This window comes from Quercus robur, chromosome 8, assembly GCF_932294415.1.
Source record: "Quercus robur chromosome 8, dhQueRobu3.1, whole genome shotgun sequence".
In the NCBI taxonomy this organism is placed as follows: Eukaryota; Viridiplantae; Streptophyta; class Magnoliopsida; order Fagales; family Fagaceae; genus Quercus; species Quercus robur.
The window spans coordinates 34,466,215-34,485,151 of NC_065541.1; the positions used below are offsets into that span (position 1 = coordinate 34,466,215).

An 18,937-nucleotide genomic window follows, 5' to 3' on the forward strand; every position below is an offset into this window, starting at 1 on the left:
GACCATCATGCCATTCTCCAGAGGTGATTAAGTAGTCGTCATTCATGCCCTTGTTAGACTTAGAAAGACACGATACAAGCCTAACAATGTTGAATTGAGATTTGAGGTAATGCCCTGAGTTCGCAAGGGAATGACACTTGTACATGTGAACCACGTCGTGCCATGTAAGTCTCAAGCCCATCTACTTATTGAGAGCATCTACACTACCTAAAACTTTAAATAGGTTTGGAACGCACTGGTGAGGACACAACCTGTGGTTGATTAAGTAGTCTCGGGTCACCCTACCCATGGGAAGTGTCATTCCTTCTTTTATGAGAGCGATCATAGGAATGACAACCCCTCATTTTTTCTGTTTATGACTATCCAGTCTGGAGCAAAATACCGCAGGGCTACTCCCGCAGAATGTGGTACTTAGCCCTGAAATCCTCCATATCGGTGAGAGAGTCTAAAGGTGCTTAAAGCGACCCATCTAGGCGAGCTAAAGGGTTGCGAAAGAAGTTTTCAAAGAAAGGAAACAAAGAATAGAAGGTCGAGGAGATTGGCCGAGGAGAGAAGAACCTAAAGAAATAGAAACTTACGAGAATAAGCATGTGTGTTGGTCCCTGAACCTTTAAAAGATTTAAAGATTTTTTAAGAAAAGGACTTGGAAGATTTGGAAACTTGGGAAGCCTTAAAAGTTTGAGAGTTTAGGATTTCTAGAGAGCTCGAAGACTTGTAAAATGAGGAAAAATGATTCCCTCGAGCGCCTTATATAGGAGGCGAAATTGAGTGGGAGTTATCTTGCTCAAATTCAAAGAGAAACGCCAGCCGTAGGATCCATATCTCACCATAGGATACGGGGAACATAACGCCACCTGGAGCATTTAATGAGACATTGTGGGCTTCGAAGCATCAGGAACAGTTACGGGACACGCGAAGTGACGTTCACGTGTGGAAATCAGAGGAACATGTGGGATTTATTATTCAAACATCAAAACCCCATTTTTCTCCTTGGATGGGAGGAGAAAACCGAAATTTTGAGGGGCGATTGTAGGGACAATGGGCCTAAAAATATATGTTGGGCCTTGACCTTGTCCGAGGAGGTTAGTGGTCCGAGGAAAGATCAATAGTAAGGAAGACATAAGACTTTGAACTCCTCGAGCCAGCTATGACTGTAGAGGTTGGTCGAGAAGGAGTATCACCTTAGCTAAATGAAGAAGGGGATAGAAGATGAGTTCTATTATCCAGAGTGATGTTCCAGGAAGTTCTATTGATAAGGATATGTACTGTGAACGTACAGGGCAAAATGGGAGCTGAAAAATATTTAGGGGAAAGCTGCTACTACTGCATTAAATGCTCTGTAACTAACTCTCTAACCACATTAATGAGGAAGTGATATCTGAATAGTGCTTTTTAGCCTTACAGCTACCCCCAAAGACTTCAGGAGGGTGCTGATGGGACATGCATCAACACAGGCAATCTAATGTCCATGTAGAGAGTAGAGATGAGAGGGAAGATATGGTATAAAATAGGAGGAAGGTCCTAAGGGAAGGGGATCGGAAAAAAGAGAGAGAAACACTGTAGCAATCAAGAATTGAACTTGTAATCAAAATTGAGAATCAATATATAAGAACTGATCTCCTCGAACTGTGCCAAGGACATTTTTCTTTAGATTAAACTATTCTATCTACATTTTCTTGTCATCTGAATCCACTTTATTTGTTGATTGATTCATTAAAACCCAGTTTCCTATCCCACTCTCTACAAATTCATTGTATTGGGTTTTTTGGACTTAAGTTCATTTAACATTTGGGTTAAGGACTCAAATTTGGTCCTTACATTTACCAAATAATATCCATATAAAGATTTTTTCTAAGAGTTGTTGAAAACACAAAAAAAGAAAAAGAAAAATGAAAAAAAGACTATGAGTAGTATTCAACTTACATAAGAATTTTAATATACATCTAAAGATTATTATTTTAATGTATTTGTAAGTGTGATAGGCCCAGTAGTATATATTTATATATATGTTGGGCCAGAGGTCCAATCCAAGGACGTCTAGTAGTCCGAGAACGGGTAAACGCTGTCATGGAAGTCCGCATTAGTGAATGAAAAAATGGGGTTTGGTCATAAGAGTCTAAGAAGGTGGTCCAAGGAGGAATGCCTCCTTGGCTGAGCAAAGCAAAGGTTTGAAGGTATGGCTTGCCATCCAAGGCAACGTTTCGAGAGATTCTATTGATAAAGATACACATCAAGAAGGCACAGGATAGAGGGGAACTATGAAACATTTAAGAGAAAACTGCTACCACCGTATTGAATGCTCTGTAGTTAACTCTTTGGTCGTATTAATGAGGAAGTGATACTTGAATAGTAATTTTCAGCCTTACAGCTACTCTCAAAGACTTTAGGAATGTGCTGATGGGACAAGGATCAACAGCAGCGATCTAATCTACACATGGAGGGTGGAGATGAAAGAAAGAAGATAGTATAAAATAGAAAGAAGACCCTGTGGGAAGGGGATCGAGAATTAAGAGAAAAACACTGTAGGAACAAAAACTGGACTTGTAACCAAATTCAAAAGAGATATATATATATAAGAACTGATCTCATCGGATTGTGCTGATGACGATTTTCTTTGGATAAAACCAATCTATCTTTACTTTCTTGTCATCTGGATCCATTATAATTGTTATCCAACTCATTAGAGTCTAATTTTCTAACTCACTCTCTACATATTTATTGTATTGGGTTTTTTGAGTCTAGATCTTTTTACTTTTTGGGCTTAGGAACCAAGTTATGACCTTACAGTATCCATATGTAAGCATGGAGTTACAGACTATTAAGTTTTAATTTCACATTAAGATGGTTTCTCAAAAAAAAAAAAAAAAAAAAAATCACATTAAGATGGACTTTTGCATTGTTTGATGTGTAATTTCATTTTGATCTCTTCTATTAAATTTCGAAATAAAATGGTAGTTTATGTGCCGTTAACTATTTTGTTCTCTTTGTGTTTCAAAAAATACGATTTCTAACATACAGTATACGTGTAATCACTGCAGTAGTTGTTAGGTGATAATTTTATGGGATGGCAAGTGACAAAAAGTGAGTTTGGGTTAACTTTTTTTTTTTTTTTTTTTTTTTTTTTTTTTTTTTTTTTTTTTTTTTTTTTTTGAGAAAGGGGTTAACTTATTTATGGATATTGTTTTTGAGATAAGGTAGAAATAAGTCAAATAACCCAAAATCCAAAATCTCCCACTCTGTCCACTCATGTAGTCATGTGCAACGTCTATCTTACCAACACAACACTCCCCCATTCATTTCTACTTCTAGGGCCCACCCACCAATCACATCTCATATCTCTTTATTAAAACACAAAACAAAATCATGCACGTTTTGTCGGTACCCTCTTGTATTTTCGGCTTGATGCAAACTCTTTCGTGTATGATGATTCTTGATAGTGGTAATTTTCATGAGAAAGTCTGTAGACACGTAAGATTTGACAATTTTTTTTTTTACTATTACTGATGTCGTAAATGGTTAATGATAAAGTAAAATACTGTCGAGATTGGCTTAATAAATTCTGAGTCATATGGTGAAAAAAATTTTGTGATTTTTTTTTTTTATATTTAAATGTTATTTATTCAACTTTTTATATTTATTTTGTTTAAAAACTGTTCTTGCATTTTGAGATACAAAATTGCTAATATAGTTTTTGTTTCAAGGATTTATTAACATTTCTTATATAAGTTGTTAAGATAATTTATTTTTAATGATTATTTGGCACATTCATCACAACCCCATAACAATTTCTTTTTTGAAACAATTAAGGTTTCAATTTTATTGAATTTATATTTGCTCAGTATTTTTTTTTTTTAATTTTAAGTTGAGGGAAAAAAAAATGCAGAGCTCATGTATATATTCTATTTAAAAAAAGTGGCTATCTTTATACAATTTTGGGACCTTTTTGTTTGTTTCATGGAGGCCTTGAAACCTTTAAAAGAAAATTGGGACAAGTGAGGGCATAATTGGGCCTTAGCAAGCGTCGGCATTGATGTACGTAGTGGTCAGGATGAGAATGAGTAAAATCAGGAAAATGCTAGTACTAAAAAAAAAAAAAAAAAAAAAAAAGAATGGTGGTTTCACGTGGGTTCATACTATATAAAAACTTATTGTAAAAATTATGTGATTGTTTATATTTTATAGTTTCAAGGCCCGTTTAGATACAATTTATTTTATTGAAAACTGAAAACACTTTAGTAAAATAATTTTTAAATATGTAAAGAGTACTATGAAACTCATTTTTAATATTTTTTTTCTAAATAAAATAGTTATGGATCTCATAAATAATATATAAATAATGATAAATAGTGCATCAACAATAACTTTGTACCCTAAAGCTGAAACGTGTGCAAAATAAAATAATAATAATAATAATAATAATATGTGAAATGACTAAGAATCCAAACACTACCTTGGTATTGCCCTTAAAGTCTAGGTAACTCAAAAATTTCAATTCCTCATGATTGGCGATTAATAATAATACCTCACACTTATTCCAATCGGTGATTAACACCTCCTTCACTATAAATACCACAAGTCCTTGCCCTTGTCATTCCTAGCAAAACACAGATACAGAAAACACACTTGAAGAAGAAGCATCAACCATGTCCATCAAGATGAGCATATCACCAGGTGTGCCATCACCATCACAATCGCCTCTATCTTCGCCACCACCAGTGTCTCCACCACCAACAACTCTACCACTACGTACAATCCCTGGTAGCTATGGCTTGCCTTTACTAGGACCCATCTCAGACAGGCTCAATTATTTTTGGTTCCAAGGGCCTGAAACATTCTTAAAGAAGCGAATAGAGAAGCACAGGAGCACAGTTTTTCGCACCAATATCCCTCCAACTTTCCCTTTCTTCTCCAATGTTAATCCCAACGTTGTTGCTGTCCTTGACACCAAGTCTTTTGCACACCTCTTTGATATGGAGCTTGTGGACAAAAGGGATGTTCTTGTTGGAGATTTCATGCCTAGTGTGAAGTTCACTGGGGATATCAGGGTCTGTGCTTATCTCGATACTTCTGAGCCACAACACTCTAAGGTATGGATCACATTATAGCAATTGCTCTTTTATTATTACTACTTTTATTTGCATTTGGCTAATTAACATTTTTTCCCTTTTTCTCTAACATAACATAAGTTTCTTTTACGGCACTTCAGTTAATTGTTTGCAATTGCTAGTGAATAGTGATGCTAATATCTGCTGTTGAAACATATATATTTTGGTAATCATTTGGATCGGATACAGTAAGGTCATCAGGGACACAATAATTTTCATAGCTATTTTCTTTTTTTACTAATTTTTTTTTTTAATTTTTTTATGAATATTTTGCTAGAAATAATTAAGTGTTCATGTGAAAACCAAGTTACGAAAAGACGAAAATGGTCCCAAGGTCCCGATCGTAATTTGGCAAACCCAATTCGTCTTTTTCAAGCTTTCTTAAAAGCTTTTAAGAAAGCTTTTAAAAGCTTTTAAGATTCTGAGAAGCTCATCAGGACACTGTCAACATAGATGCGTACAGCTAATTAGTGGTCCTGTAGTTAATAACACCACGAGAAACATGCCTTAACAATAGTGGTGAAATCGGATTTGGATTTGTGGTCTTACAGGCAGGGACAGTCACCGTCGTTTTTCTTTCTCTGTTTTTTTTCTTTATATATATATATTTTTTTTATAATGTTACCGTCGTTTTTCAGTTATCAACCTTTGACACTAGCGTGCGTTGGGTCATAACGAAAAATTAAAATTATTTCATAGTTTATTTTTTTATTATTTATGAGTTTTACTATATTATTTTAACTAACTTTTATCTTTATCTATAATACTTTCAGCAATAATTTTTCAGTTTCAGTAAAATAAGTGATATCCAAACACTCCTTAATTACTTATGAAATATTTAGATTTGTAGCTAGCTGGTTGAAATAAGGTTAGGTTGGTCCTAGTAATTGTTAGATACTTTTGGAGCATAGTGAATGGTGTTTCCTTCTATTACATTCATGGTGGGATTTACTCATTAATTTTAAGGTAGACTCCACCATAAATGTGAAAAAAGTGAGTACTATTTCGTTATAATCGAGAGTACATTGACTCGGAGAGAATAGAATGACATAGAAAAGAATGAAAATAATAATTTAAATATTCTTCCATTTCTTTGTTTGAGAATTTTAATTGAGAGAATGAAAATTCTTTTCTCTTATTTGAAAGTTTAAGTTGGAGAGAATGGAATGAGTAGGAGGAAATATTCATTGTTATGGGATACCATTGGATTATAATGTGTTTGATGGAAGTTCTAAGAGAAAACGTTGGTGGTGGACATGGTTTGCTTTGAAAGGGAAAGCTGGGTTGCTGTGTATTTTTGCTGAAGTGAGGTATATATTCTGGACTTATGGTATTGTTCTGTGAAGGTGAACGTGGTAACTGTTGGGTGGGGTGGGAAAGAAATAAAAATATATTTATTTATTTTATGAGAAAAAAATATTATTTAAATTAAATAGTGAAACAAATATTGAGGCTGATGTAGGTAAATGTTTGTTAGAGCATTAGTATTAGGAGTGTAAACAGCCTCCCGTTGCTATTTTACAACCTAATTCCTTAAAAGCATGCTACATCCCAGTTACCAAACCTCAATTTTTTTCCCAACTGGCTACGGTAAGGTTGAATATATACAACCTACTGTAGCTAATTGCTTAAAATTAAATATTATTACCTCCGTCTCAGTTTGTTTGTCCTCTATTCCATTTTAGAATATCTCAAAATATTGTCCTGTTTTTAAAAATAAAAATGATTAGTTTACTAATGTTTTTATTATATCCCTACTTTATTTTCAAAACTATTTGAAAAGAAAACTAACTAATATTTAATAAAATCATTTTAATTGGGGCACCTTTTTAGTTGTCTCATTAAGAATAACTCTTTTTAAAAAAGTTGATGAATTTATTTAAGGATAGTTTTGTAAACTTATACATTTTTATAAGGCAGACAAGACAATAAATGATGTTTCTTTAAAAAGTTTGACTTTTCAAACAGGACAAATAAATTGGGACGGAGGGAGTAGTATTTTATTCTTTACAGTGAAATTCTCTCTCCTCTTTAATAAAAAAATATTCACTCTCCGTCTCTTTCTCTCTCTTTTCTTTGCCTCTTGCCCATGGTTTCAAATTCTTTATTTCATTACTCTCCTCTCTCCTATCTCAGCCAAGTCTATCTCAGTGGCAATGGCAACAGCAAAGGTGACGGCAGAGGCTAGAAGACTAATGACGATGGCTTGAAGATTGGTCGTTTTTAGGTTTATATCGAGTGGGTCTTGGGTTTAGATCAATGCTTCTGTGGTTTCTTGGTTTGATCGATGTTTATATCGTGTGGTTCGTGGGTCTTTGGTTTGATCGATGTTTCTGGGTTTTGAAGATTAGTCTTGGGTCGTGGTTTCTTGGTCGTTTCTAGGTTTTGAAGATTGGTCTTGGGTCGTGGTGTTTGATTGGCAATGGTGGCTGGTGATTCGGCGGTGGGTTTGGTAGTGGCAATGGGTGTGGATCTTGGTGGTTGTTTTGTGGTTTTGTGGGTATGGAACTTTTGTTGGAATTTTTGGGTTTATGATGTGTTAATGTTGTAGTGGTGGTGGTTGGTGATTTGTGGGTTGTTGTGGTTCGGTGGTGGTGGCCGGTGTTGTGGTTTTTTTTTTCCTCCAATTTTGTGGTGTTTCAGTGGTAGTGGTGGTGATGGCTTTGGTGGGTTTGGTGGGTTGCTAGTGGTGATGGGTTGTTAGTGGTGGTGATTGCTGGCCGTGGGTTTGATAGAGAGAGAAGTGTGAAGTGTATATTATATTATTATTTGATAGTTGGTTTATATTATTTTAATGGGTTGAATGTAAAAATAGAAACTTGAATGTTGGATGAATTGTAAAATGAGTTGGTAAAATAGATAAAGTGATGTTTGATGAGATAAAATAGGTATTTTAGTTTATCTAAAATGATGCTGAGGTTGATGTATCCTCTATACATCTTGTTCCCTTCCACAAATTCCAAACGGTTTGGTTAGTTTAAACTCTGAATTTTGAACTATATTAATATCACAAGTAGCTAACATAAAGAGTGTTAGCTACTTGAGGTCATTCTTACAGCTACTTTCCACGAAATGACAATGATCTCATTGTAGATTGCTTTTCTTTCTTTCTTTTTTTCTTTTTTGGTTTTTTTCATTGGTGGGTTTAGTTAGTCCTAATAAGAAAGGGGAAAGGAAATAGAGATTCAAATAAAAAATCTTTATCTCATAAATAATATATCTAGTGATACAAAAAGTATATAAAATTTTCATAACTTTTAAGATGTAGGACTGTCCGCGGGTTGGGTCGGATCGGATCGGGTTTGGAGTTGACCCGTAACCGACTTGATTGAATCGGGTGAACAAAAAATAGACCTGTAGTCGACCGAACATTTGGGTCGGAACTGGTGGCTCGGGTCATCGATTGAGCGGGTTGGAATCATCGAGTGATTTCGGGTTTGAAATAACAACTCAAAAGAAATCAAACCCAAGAAAAACATAGGTCACAACCATAATGCAACGCTAGAGAAATCAATTACACAACACAAAAAATGCCACCACCAGATTTGAGACTAAAACCAAATAACACAAAAAATACAACAAAACCCAAATTTGAGACTAAAACCAAATAGCACCAAAAATACTACAAACCCAGATCTAAGATTGATATGAAGAGAGAGAAAGAGGAGATATACGACTCTACCGGCATAAGCCACACAACAACCACTCCCTCTCCCTCCAACAATACAACCACTCCTTCTCCCTCCAAAAATACAACCACCATCAAATTTCACAAGATTAGAGCTTCGGAGGAGATTTGAAGTAGATTAGAGGATGATTTATGGCAAAGATCAGATTGCACAAGATCAGTACATGCACCATTGGTGGGGCTTGAGAGTGACTCGACCTAGGATGGTGGCAGTTGGGAAAGTTGACGAAGGCTTATAGAGTTAGTGATTTGACGGCTAGGGTTAGTGATTGTGAGAGAAATGAGAGAGCGTGAAAAAAGAATCTGAAGTTTTGGCATCAGACCTTCTAGAGTTCTAGTATCAGGCATGAATAATGATGGAAACCAGCGTGATTCCCTTTCAAATTTATGGGCGGTCGGGTCTACTTTTAGGGGTCAAGAAGTGTGAGACCCAAACTCGAGCCGAAAACCCGGTATTTTAAACTAATAGACCCGCATCGGACTCGTCTGAGAATTTGAGTTTGATCGTGGGTCTTTAGGTCGGATCGGTTCAGTCGGGTGGGTCGAGTCTTCCGGGTTGATGGACAGCCCTATTAAGATAACATGATGATGTGATTGATATTTAGTAAAGTAATATCATTAATATATTCAAGTAAAAGTAATATTGCACCCATTATAACTTAGCATCCTTTTTTAATATAGGATATTATGACTTACTATCTTAGTAAATTGTGGAGAAAATAATAAACTTTTTGTGTTATTAAATGTTAACATTGTTCTGTCATATAATATTATTGGAAGTTAGGTGTGTTGCTTCTTCAGATTATTTCATTGGAATGTTAAATTTTTTTTAAAATTTTTTAATAATAGGAAAAATTGAAATATTTTAGATAGCTGATGAAAGATTTGTATCATGAAAATTAGGTTTACAACTTTCATTTTTCTTTTTACCCGGCATTTTATTGTTTGAATCATGACACCCCCTTCCCCCCCCCGTCCCCCAAAAAAAAAAAAAAAAAAAAAAAAAAGAAAAGAAAAGAAAAAAGGAAGACTTTCACAATCAATAGAAAACAACATATTTCCTTCATTTAAAGCACAACATATTTCCTTCATTTAAAGCTGATGTTGTTTTAATTATTCTTAATGGTTTTAGTCATTTAATAATTTTTAAATGCAAGTAATAGCTCTTGTGGGGGGTAACAGACCGGGGAGCCCATACCAATATACACATTGGGCCAAGGGCTCAGTCCAAGGAAGAACCCCTCCTCGGCCATGGGAAGAACCTCTCCTCGGCCAGGTATAGCCGAGGACAAAGGGAACGGCCTATTACTGAGAGTGGCACTCCGGGTCATTCCTTGGAATAGAAAAAGTACTAAGACAGAAAATGACAACGAAAATAATGGAAATATTTAAGGGAAAGATGCCATTATTACATTCAGTGCTCTGTACCTGACAGGGCCATGTTTTTCTGCCTTTACAATCACTCCCAACAACTTTGGGGAAGGGTTGATGGGACAAGTATCAGCACTATGAATCTACATCAAGAAGAAGGAAACTGATATAAAAGAGGGGTGATGGGAGGCAATCAAGAGAGGATGCTGGAACCCCTACCACTCAACGTATACTAGAAAAAGCTCATCGGATTGTGCCGAGGACCAACCTTCCTAGATAAACTCAGTTCATCTTTGTCTGACTGTCATGAACACCATATTAACTGTTATCCATGCACTGAGGCCTAACTCTTCGACCCATTCTCTACATATTTATTATACTGGGCTCACAGGTCCAAGATCCCATACATTTGGGGCTTGGGCTACAAAGCGGGCCCTTACAATTGGCACCGTTTGTGGGAAGAGCTCGTGTGTTAGTGAGTGCAACGGTTAATCATGGTAGGATTAAGCTCCCATCAGCAAGAGTCCCTCGAGAAGACCATTTTGGCAGTGGTGCATGCTGCACGGAAGCTTCCCCATTATTTCCAAGAATACACAGTTATTGTCATAACTCAGCTTCCGCTCAGGGCTACTCTTCGAGATACTAATTACGCGAGGAGGATTGCTAAATGGGGCACAGTTCTAGGGGCTTCTGACATCAAGTATATGCCCCATACATTTGTCTAGGGGCTAGTTCTCACGAGTCTAGTAGCTCGACTCGATGAATTCCCATTAGAGAAAGAAGCCGAGAACCAAGGTCTTGCATGGTCCTCGGACTCAAATCTATGGAAAAGCTAGTTATTTCAAGAAGAATATAAGTGCTAGACAGAACCAAGGTCTTGCATGGTCCTCGGACTCAAACCTATGGGGAAACTACTTACTTCAAGAAGAATATGAGTGCTAGACAGAATCAAGGTCTTGCATGGTCTTTGAACTCAAACCTATAGGGAAACTAATTACTTCAAGAAGAATATAAGTGCTAGACAGAATCAAGATCTTGCATGGTTCTCGAACTCAAACCTATGGGGAAACTAGTTACTTCATGAAAAACCTAAGTACTAGACAGAACCAAGGTCTTGCATGGTCCTCGGACTCAAACCTATAGGGAAACTAGTTACTTCAAAAAGAATATGAGTGCTAGATAGAACCAAGGTCTTGCATGGTCCTCGGACTCAAACCTATGGGGAAACTGGTTACTTCAAGAAGAACGTAAGTACTAGACAAAACCAAGGTCTTGCATGGTCCTTAGACTCAAACCTATGGGGAAACTAGTTACTCCATGAAAAACCTAGGTACTAGACAGAACCAAGGTCTTGCATGGTCTTCAGACTCAAACCTATGGGGATACTAATTACTCTATGAAAAACCTAAGTACTAGACAGAACCAAGATCTTACATGGTCCTCGGACTCAAACCTATGGGGAAACTAGTTACTTCAAGAAGAATATGAGTGCTAGACAGAACCAAGGTCTTACATGGTACTCGGACTTAAACCTGTGGGGAAACTAGTTACTGCAAAAAGAATATAAGTGCTAGACAGAACCAATGTCTTGCATGGTCCTCGGACTCAAACCTATGGGGAAACTATTTACTCCATGAAAAACCTAAGTACTAGACGAAACTAAGGTCTTGCATGATCCTCGGACTCAAATCTGTAGGAAAACTAGTTACTTCAAGAAGATTATAAGTGTTAGACAGAACCAAGGTCTTGCATGGTCCTCGAACTCAAACCTATGGGGAAACTAGTTACTTCAAGAAGAATATAAGTGCTAGACAGAACTAAGGTCTTGCATGGTTCTCGGACTCAAACCTATGGGGAAACTAGTTACCTCATGAAAAACCTAAGTATTAGACTGAACCAAGGTCTTGCATGGTTCTCGGACCTAAACCTACAGGAAAATTAGTTACTTGGTATCTTCTGAGGTGGTTAAACAGAACCTTAGCTATGTCGGGTCCTCGGACCTCCTGTTTTGTGGAAATTAACACGCACTGGCAACTATCTTGGTGTTTAAGCTAAATTCAATCATGTCTCAATCCTCGGACCAGACGCTTGTGGGAAGTTAACGCTATAACATCATCGTAAATGTTGAAAAAAAACCTTAGTACCCGGTGACCCCCTCGGACCGCTTACTTTAAATTACACGACCTTTGGCGGTTGCGCTATTCGCAATGTAGAGCACACGGTTATTTTCCTAATTAGTCCTATATAGTTAACTTATTTAAAATTAGCGGTCGGGTGCCCGTCAATTTTGATAAATTCAGGGTGACAACTCTTTACCGTCAACAACATCAATTCTAAATACTATTTGAAGGAAAAAATACCAGCACACCCATTCATAAAGCAATTATTGCAGAAAAGGAAAGGTTCGCAAAGTAAAATAAAGTCATCTTTTTATTAGATAAAGAAGAAGTACATTGTACATAAAAAGGCTTAGGCAAGCCTGTTTCAAAAGCTAACTATAAAAAGCAGTCCATGGGAACGATAAATCCACAATCTTGTTCTAGCAGTAATCGAACAAGTATGGATGGTACCAGTGACGAGAAAGAAGAAGAAACGAAGACACCAGACCCATAGTCTTGCTCTAGTAGCAATCGAGCAAGTATGGATGATACCGACGATGAGAAAGAAGAAGAAGAAGTGGAGACGCTAGATCCACAATCTTGCTCTAACAGCAATCGAGCAAGTATTGCTCTAGTAACAATCGAGTAAGTATGGATGGTACTGGTGATGAGAAATCCAAATCCGCGCACACACGACACATGGCGCCGGGTGAAATCCAAATTTTGTCGTACCAAAAATCTGATGCGGTCTACACCTGCTTCAGATTTTGGCTGAAGGAGGAGAGACTTCTTTCTTGCTCAGTTGAAAGGAAGAAATGTTTTTGGCCTCTGCTTCCCTTGCCTTAATTATGTCATCCTGAATCTTGGCATCGTCCTCAGCTTCTGAAGAGGGTTTGGTTCCCTTACCCTCACCTTTATCCTTGGCCACTTTATTCCCTAAACCTCAATCAACACCCTGGTGGGGCTCTTGGGAACATTTGAAGAGTTAAGAGCTGGAAACTCCCGCGGAACTCAAGGATTTGTAAATGAAGAAGAACGAATCCCCCCATGTGTCTTATATAGGAGGCAAACCCAATGGCAATTAATTCGCCCGAATCTCAAAGAAAGAATTACAAGCGAGATAAATCTCGTTCAATTTCCAAAGCAGTCTTCAGCCGTTGGATCCGCGTCACCTCGTAAAAGACCTTAATGAAAGCACGCCTCGTGTACCAAAACGGCAAGAACGTGACTTGGATAAACTAAAAGAATATCTTACAGTCAGACATAGTGTAAAATGGGCGCGAAAGAACTATCATCACATCGAGATCCTCCTTTCCTCCCATGGGGAAGAAAAGAAGAATCTCGAGGGGCTATCATGGGGGGTAATAGATCGGGGAGCCCATACCAATATACACGTTGGGCCAAGAGCCCAGTCCAAGAAAGAACCCTTCCTTGGCCATGGGAAGAACCCCTCCTCGGCCATACCTGGCCGAGGACAAAGGGAACGGCCTATTACTGAGAGTGGCACTCCGAGTCATTCCTTGGAATAGGAAAAGTACTAAGACAAAAAAGAACAACGGAAAGAATGGAAATATCTAAGGGAAAGCTGCCATTATTGCATTCAGTGCTCTGTACTTGACAGGGCCATGCTTTTCTGCCTTTACAACCACTCCCAACAACTTTGGGGAGAGGCTGATGGGATAAGTATCAGCACTATGAATCTGTATCAAAAAGAAGAAAACTGATATAAAAGGGGGGGGGGTCATGGGAGGCAATCAAGAGAGGACGCTGGAACCCCTACCACTCAACGTATACTAGAAAAAGCTCATCGGATTGTGTCGAGGACCAACCTTCCTAGATAAACTCAGTTCATCTTTGTCTGACTGTCATGAACACCATATTAACTGTTATCCATGTACTGAGGCCTAGCTTTTTGACCCATTCTCTACAAATTTATTGTACAGGGCTCACAGGTCCAAGATCCTATACATCTGGGGCTTGGGCTGCAAAGCGGGCCCCTACAGCTCTTATATGTAATAAGTTTTGTTTTTTTGTTTTTTTTTTGTTTTTGTTTTTCTTTTCAATGACTTCTTTATGAATTTTAAATTTGTGGATTTTATAATTCATTTTCACATTGTTAATTTTTATTCCTTACTTGTTAAAGTTATGACAATTTATTATCATATCTGCAATTTATAGCAATAAACTACTTTTCATTGTTTAATTAGGCACAATGTTTCATATTAAACTTACCAAATCATAAATATGGTTTTATTTCATAATTGGAAAAGACCTTTCTTCAATATATTAAATAATTAATTTTTTTATTAAAAATTAAATTAATTAGTAGTATTTGATTTTACCCTCAAGTAAATTTCTGGTTAGCCACTAATTAGCTGTAGATGTCTTATCATGAGTTACATAGATCATGCTGTATAGCATTTCCAATGGTCTATGTAAACCCAAAATTCTCTCTATAATAGAGAGTGAAACTAAAAAAAAAAAACTCTCCAATGGACTCTCTATACTTAGATTTTTTTTTGGCTCATGAACAGTATTGGAAAAGACCTTTCTTCAATATATTAAATAATTAATTTTTTTATTAAAAATTAAATTAATTAGTAGTATTTGATTTTACCCTCAAGTAAATTTCTGGTTAGCCACTAATTAGCTGTAGACGTCTCTTATCATGAGTTACATAGATCATGCTGTATAGCATCTCCAATGGTCTATGTAAACCCAAAATTCTCTCTATAATAGAGAGTGAAACTTAAAAAAAAAAAAACTCTCCAATGGACTCTCTATATTTAGATTTTTTTTTGGCTCATGAACAGTAGCTCATCAAGTCTGATGAGCTATTGTTTACTCTTTAAATGCTTTTTTCCTATTATAATAATTAGGTGTTGAATAAAAAAATGTTGGAAGATGTGTAGTTAAAAAAAGAATAAATAATGAATGAAGAAATAATATTTAAATGAAATAGAGAATGGGATAGAGAATCTGTTGGAAGTGTATTTGAAAAAGTGAGTAGATTAAAGGTAAAAATCATTTTCCATTCTCCAAATAGTACAAAAATTTGGAGATTTTGCTAGAGATGCTCTAAGATTAGCATATAGAAAACTAATTCTATACACATTAATTTGTCGGCAATTTTTTCCGTTTAACTTTTTAGTTGATTTGTTTATATTATTATATACGACATTTTAACTAAGGTAAATGAGCTGTTAATATTTGTTGAATTATATATTTTTATTAGTTTTTTTATTTATTTATTTTATTTTTAATAAAGAAACATTGTGATTGTTTAAAACTTAGGACAAAGTTTAACTACAAAATTGGTTGCAGTTTAAGACTACAACCCTACTCAATAAAATAAACATTACTACATATTTTGGAAATCTAGCCGTTAAATTGTATGTTCTTTATATTCTTAATACATATATGAAATTTTGTGCCAATTGGATATATTTACTATATGATCTATAAGTATATATTTTATACATAATTTTAAATTACAAAAATTTGCAATTTAAACAATATATTGATGATATAACTATTAATCTTTAATTTTCTAGAAATTTTTGTAAGTACGGAAAATATAAGAAGATGTAATCTAATGGTGGATATGTTAAAATTCACCTCCATTAAAAAGATATTGAGTAATTTTGTAATTTTAGGCTACAATTAATTTTGTAACTAAAGTTTATCCTAAAACTTAACTATATCAAAAAATAAAATAAAAAAGTTGCATGCACAATAATTTCACAATAAGTAAGTGGCAAATTATTAATTCTTAATAGTAAATAAAAAGAGAATGTCAATGATAAGTTCATATGAGAACTAATGATAACTTACTAAAAATTTGTTGGGAAGGTGGTGTGTCTGTAGTACCGTAGCACTAGCATAATTTTGTGTTAGGATTTACTTCATGAATTTTGTGGTGACAAAATCAAGACCATAATGGTAATTGGATTTTTTATTTTTTATTTTTATCTAATAACATCTATATTATTTATAATAATAAAAAATAACTATTTTATTTTAATTTTAGGACAATACTGTTGGCCTACCCTCTTGCCACCTCATAATTTCAAATCTTAACCCGCCAAGACAAACTGCCATTAACGAGCCTCACTTCACCTTCTTCACTTTTCTCCACAGCTAAAAAGCTTTGCCATGGACACCCTAAAACAGAGCTCAAAAATATGGGTGAGTGAAGTCTTAACGAACCTGGACACCATGTGGGATGGCATTGAGTCCACCATCACCAAATCCGGCTCCGCCAGCTACCTTGTCCCTCTCCAACAGTTCATCTTCAAGTTCCTCGTCAAGTGCCTTGCTGGGGCCGACCCGTCGAGCTCACAGGAGATTGCGGAGTCTGGCTACGCCATGCTCGACCGCTGGCTCGCCCTCCAGCTCCTCCCCACCATCTACATTGGTGCCCTTCAGCCTCTTGTGGAGATTTTTCTTCATTCTTGGGCATACCCTTTTTTCCTTGTCAGTGGAGACTACAAGAAGATCTACGAATTTGTGGAAAAAGAAGGTAATTAATATTACCTAACCATCTTTAATTATTTTGTTCTATTTTCTTTATTTTTTAAATATTAACTAAAAATTTCATAACTATTAAGGTATTAAGGTAGAAGATTGTGATCGGTACAACGTTAATATTATTGATTTAATTTTTATGATACACTAATCATAATCTCTCATCATAATTATTGTGAAATTTGTTGTAGCTTTAAACTTTATGTTTTTTTATTAGAAGGAAAAAAAAAAAAAAAAACTAATATATATCATTAAAATATTAAATCATTATTAAAACGGAATGCTTTTTCAAAACTATATTTTACTTTTTTAATAAAGATATCTTGTTAAACAGCATCCTTTTTTATTCGAAAAAAAAAAGATTTACAATTAAAAAAAAAAACTACTTATGATAATATTTATGATTTTTCAAAAATAATATATAAGTAAAAATTTAGAGTATCTATATATGATTGACTTTTCCTCTAATACTACAAGTGAAATTTTAAAAGATACTTTGACTAATTTAAGTTACATGACCTATTTATTCATTAATAGATAATCAAATGACTCAATTTGTAATTATTAACCCAAAAAAAAAAAAAAAAAAAGCATGTGTTTAAAAACAAATGTTATTATGTATTTAGTCTTTTATATTGTTATCTAGAAATTTGGAGGAAGCTCCTTCAAGTATATTTGGAGAGAAACTTGATCTAATCAAGTTAGATAATTTTAATTAAATAGAGATGCTTGTGAGCAGAATAAAAAGATACTTAAATTTTTAACTTGAAACTATGATTTTTTGAAGTGAAATCCTCAATTCACAAACTAAAATTTGAGAATACAAAGAAACAAAAAATTAAGATTATAGAGAATGTAATCGACTCATTTGTGTTGTCTTTCAATAGGTAAGGAAGTGTTACAAAGAGGTGAGACAGAGTTTGGACTGACTCGAAAAGAAAGCATTCACAATTTACTATTCGTGCTGGGTTTCAACGCGTTTGGCGGGTTCTCAGTTTTCCTTCCAAGTTTAGTGAGCACAATAGCAAGTGACACGACCGGATTACAAGCAAAGTTAAGAAAAGAAGCAAGAGAGAAAGGCGGGTCAACTCTGAGTTTCGACTCAATTAAAGAAATGCCACTAATTCAGTCAGTTGTGTACGAAACCCTCCGACTCAACCCACCGGTTCCAATTCAATATGGCCGAGCTAGGAAGGATTTCCAACTGAGTTCACATGACTCGGTCTTTGACATCAAAAAGGGCGAATTGCTTTGTGGGTATCAAAAGCTGGTCATGAAGGACCCAAAGATATTCGATGAACCGGAGAGTTTTAAACCGGACCGGTTCATGAATGAAAAAGGGTCGGAGTTACTGAATTACTTGTACTGGTCCAATGGGCCACAGACCGGTTCACCCACCGTGTCAAATAAACAGTGTGCGGCTAAAGACTATGTGGTCCTCACTGCTGCTTTGTTTGTTGCTTACGTTTTCCGTAGGTATGATTCAATCACTGGGGACTCTAGCTCAATCACAGCCGTTGAAAAGGCAAAGTGAGGGCAATCACTGCTGCTTGGATTGTGATTTTTTTTTTTGTCTGTATTTATGAGTGTATTGACTATTCAGGGGCCAGGGCTGTACTGAGATCTAAAGACAGGAAGATAATATGTGGCTTTTATGATATGGGTGTCTGAGAAAGGATAAGTGGGGTCCACTATTGATTGATACAGGTGAGATTGATGATACTGATTATATTTATACCATGTGAGATGGGATCATGTGTGGACCAGTGTTTTGAAATCTTTTGTCCACTTCTATCCCATTTAATATCATGGTTTTGTAGTTCCACTGTTCTAGTTCCCATCCAACTACGTTTTTAATGTGGAGGATATGAACACACGGCTCAATCTAATTCCTAGCATGCTGTCAATTTCTTTCAACCCAAGACAAAAATCGCCTAGATTTTTTTGGTTGATTTTGTCAAAAGCTTCAATAATTTCATAATTCTCTATTTCAAATTTAGGGATACAACTATATCAAAAAAAAAAAAAAAAAAAAAACACAACTATTACCTAAAGTTATGATTCTCTGAAGTTTTTATTCCATAAGTTTATTTAATCTTAACATTTCTTTTACTACGTAAGGTAATTTAATCTTAGGGTTGATTGTA

General features: G+C 35.6%; 1 protein-coding gene across 1 annotated transcript; it reads left to right on the forward strand.

Annotated features, from left to right (window-relative positions):
* The first annotated feature begins 4,516 nt into the window (after positions 1–4,516).
* On the forward strand, positions 4,517–18,567 carry LOC126695314 (fatty acid hydroperoxide lyase, chloroplastic). Its single transcript, XM_050392009.1, has 3 exons — positions 4,517–5,087; positions 16,404–16,785; positions 17,678–18,567. The coding sequence occupies exons 1-3, from the start codon at positions 4,644–4,646 to the stop codon at positions 18,322–18,324; spliced, it is 1,473 nt and encodes a 490-aa protein (XP_050247966.1). The 5' UTR covers positions 4,517–4,643; the 3' UTR covers positions 18,325–18,567.
* Positions 18,568–18,937: the final 370 nt, after the last annotated feature.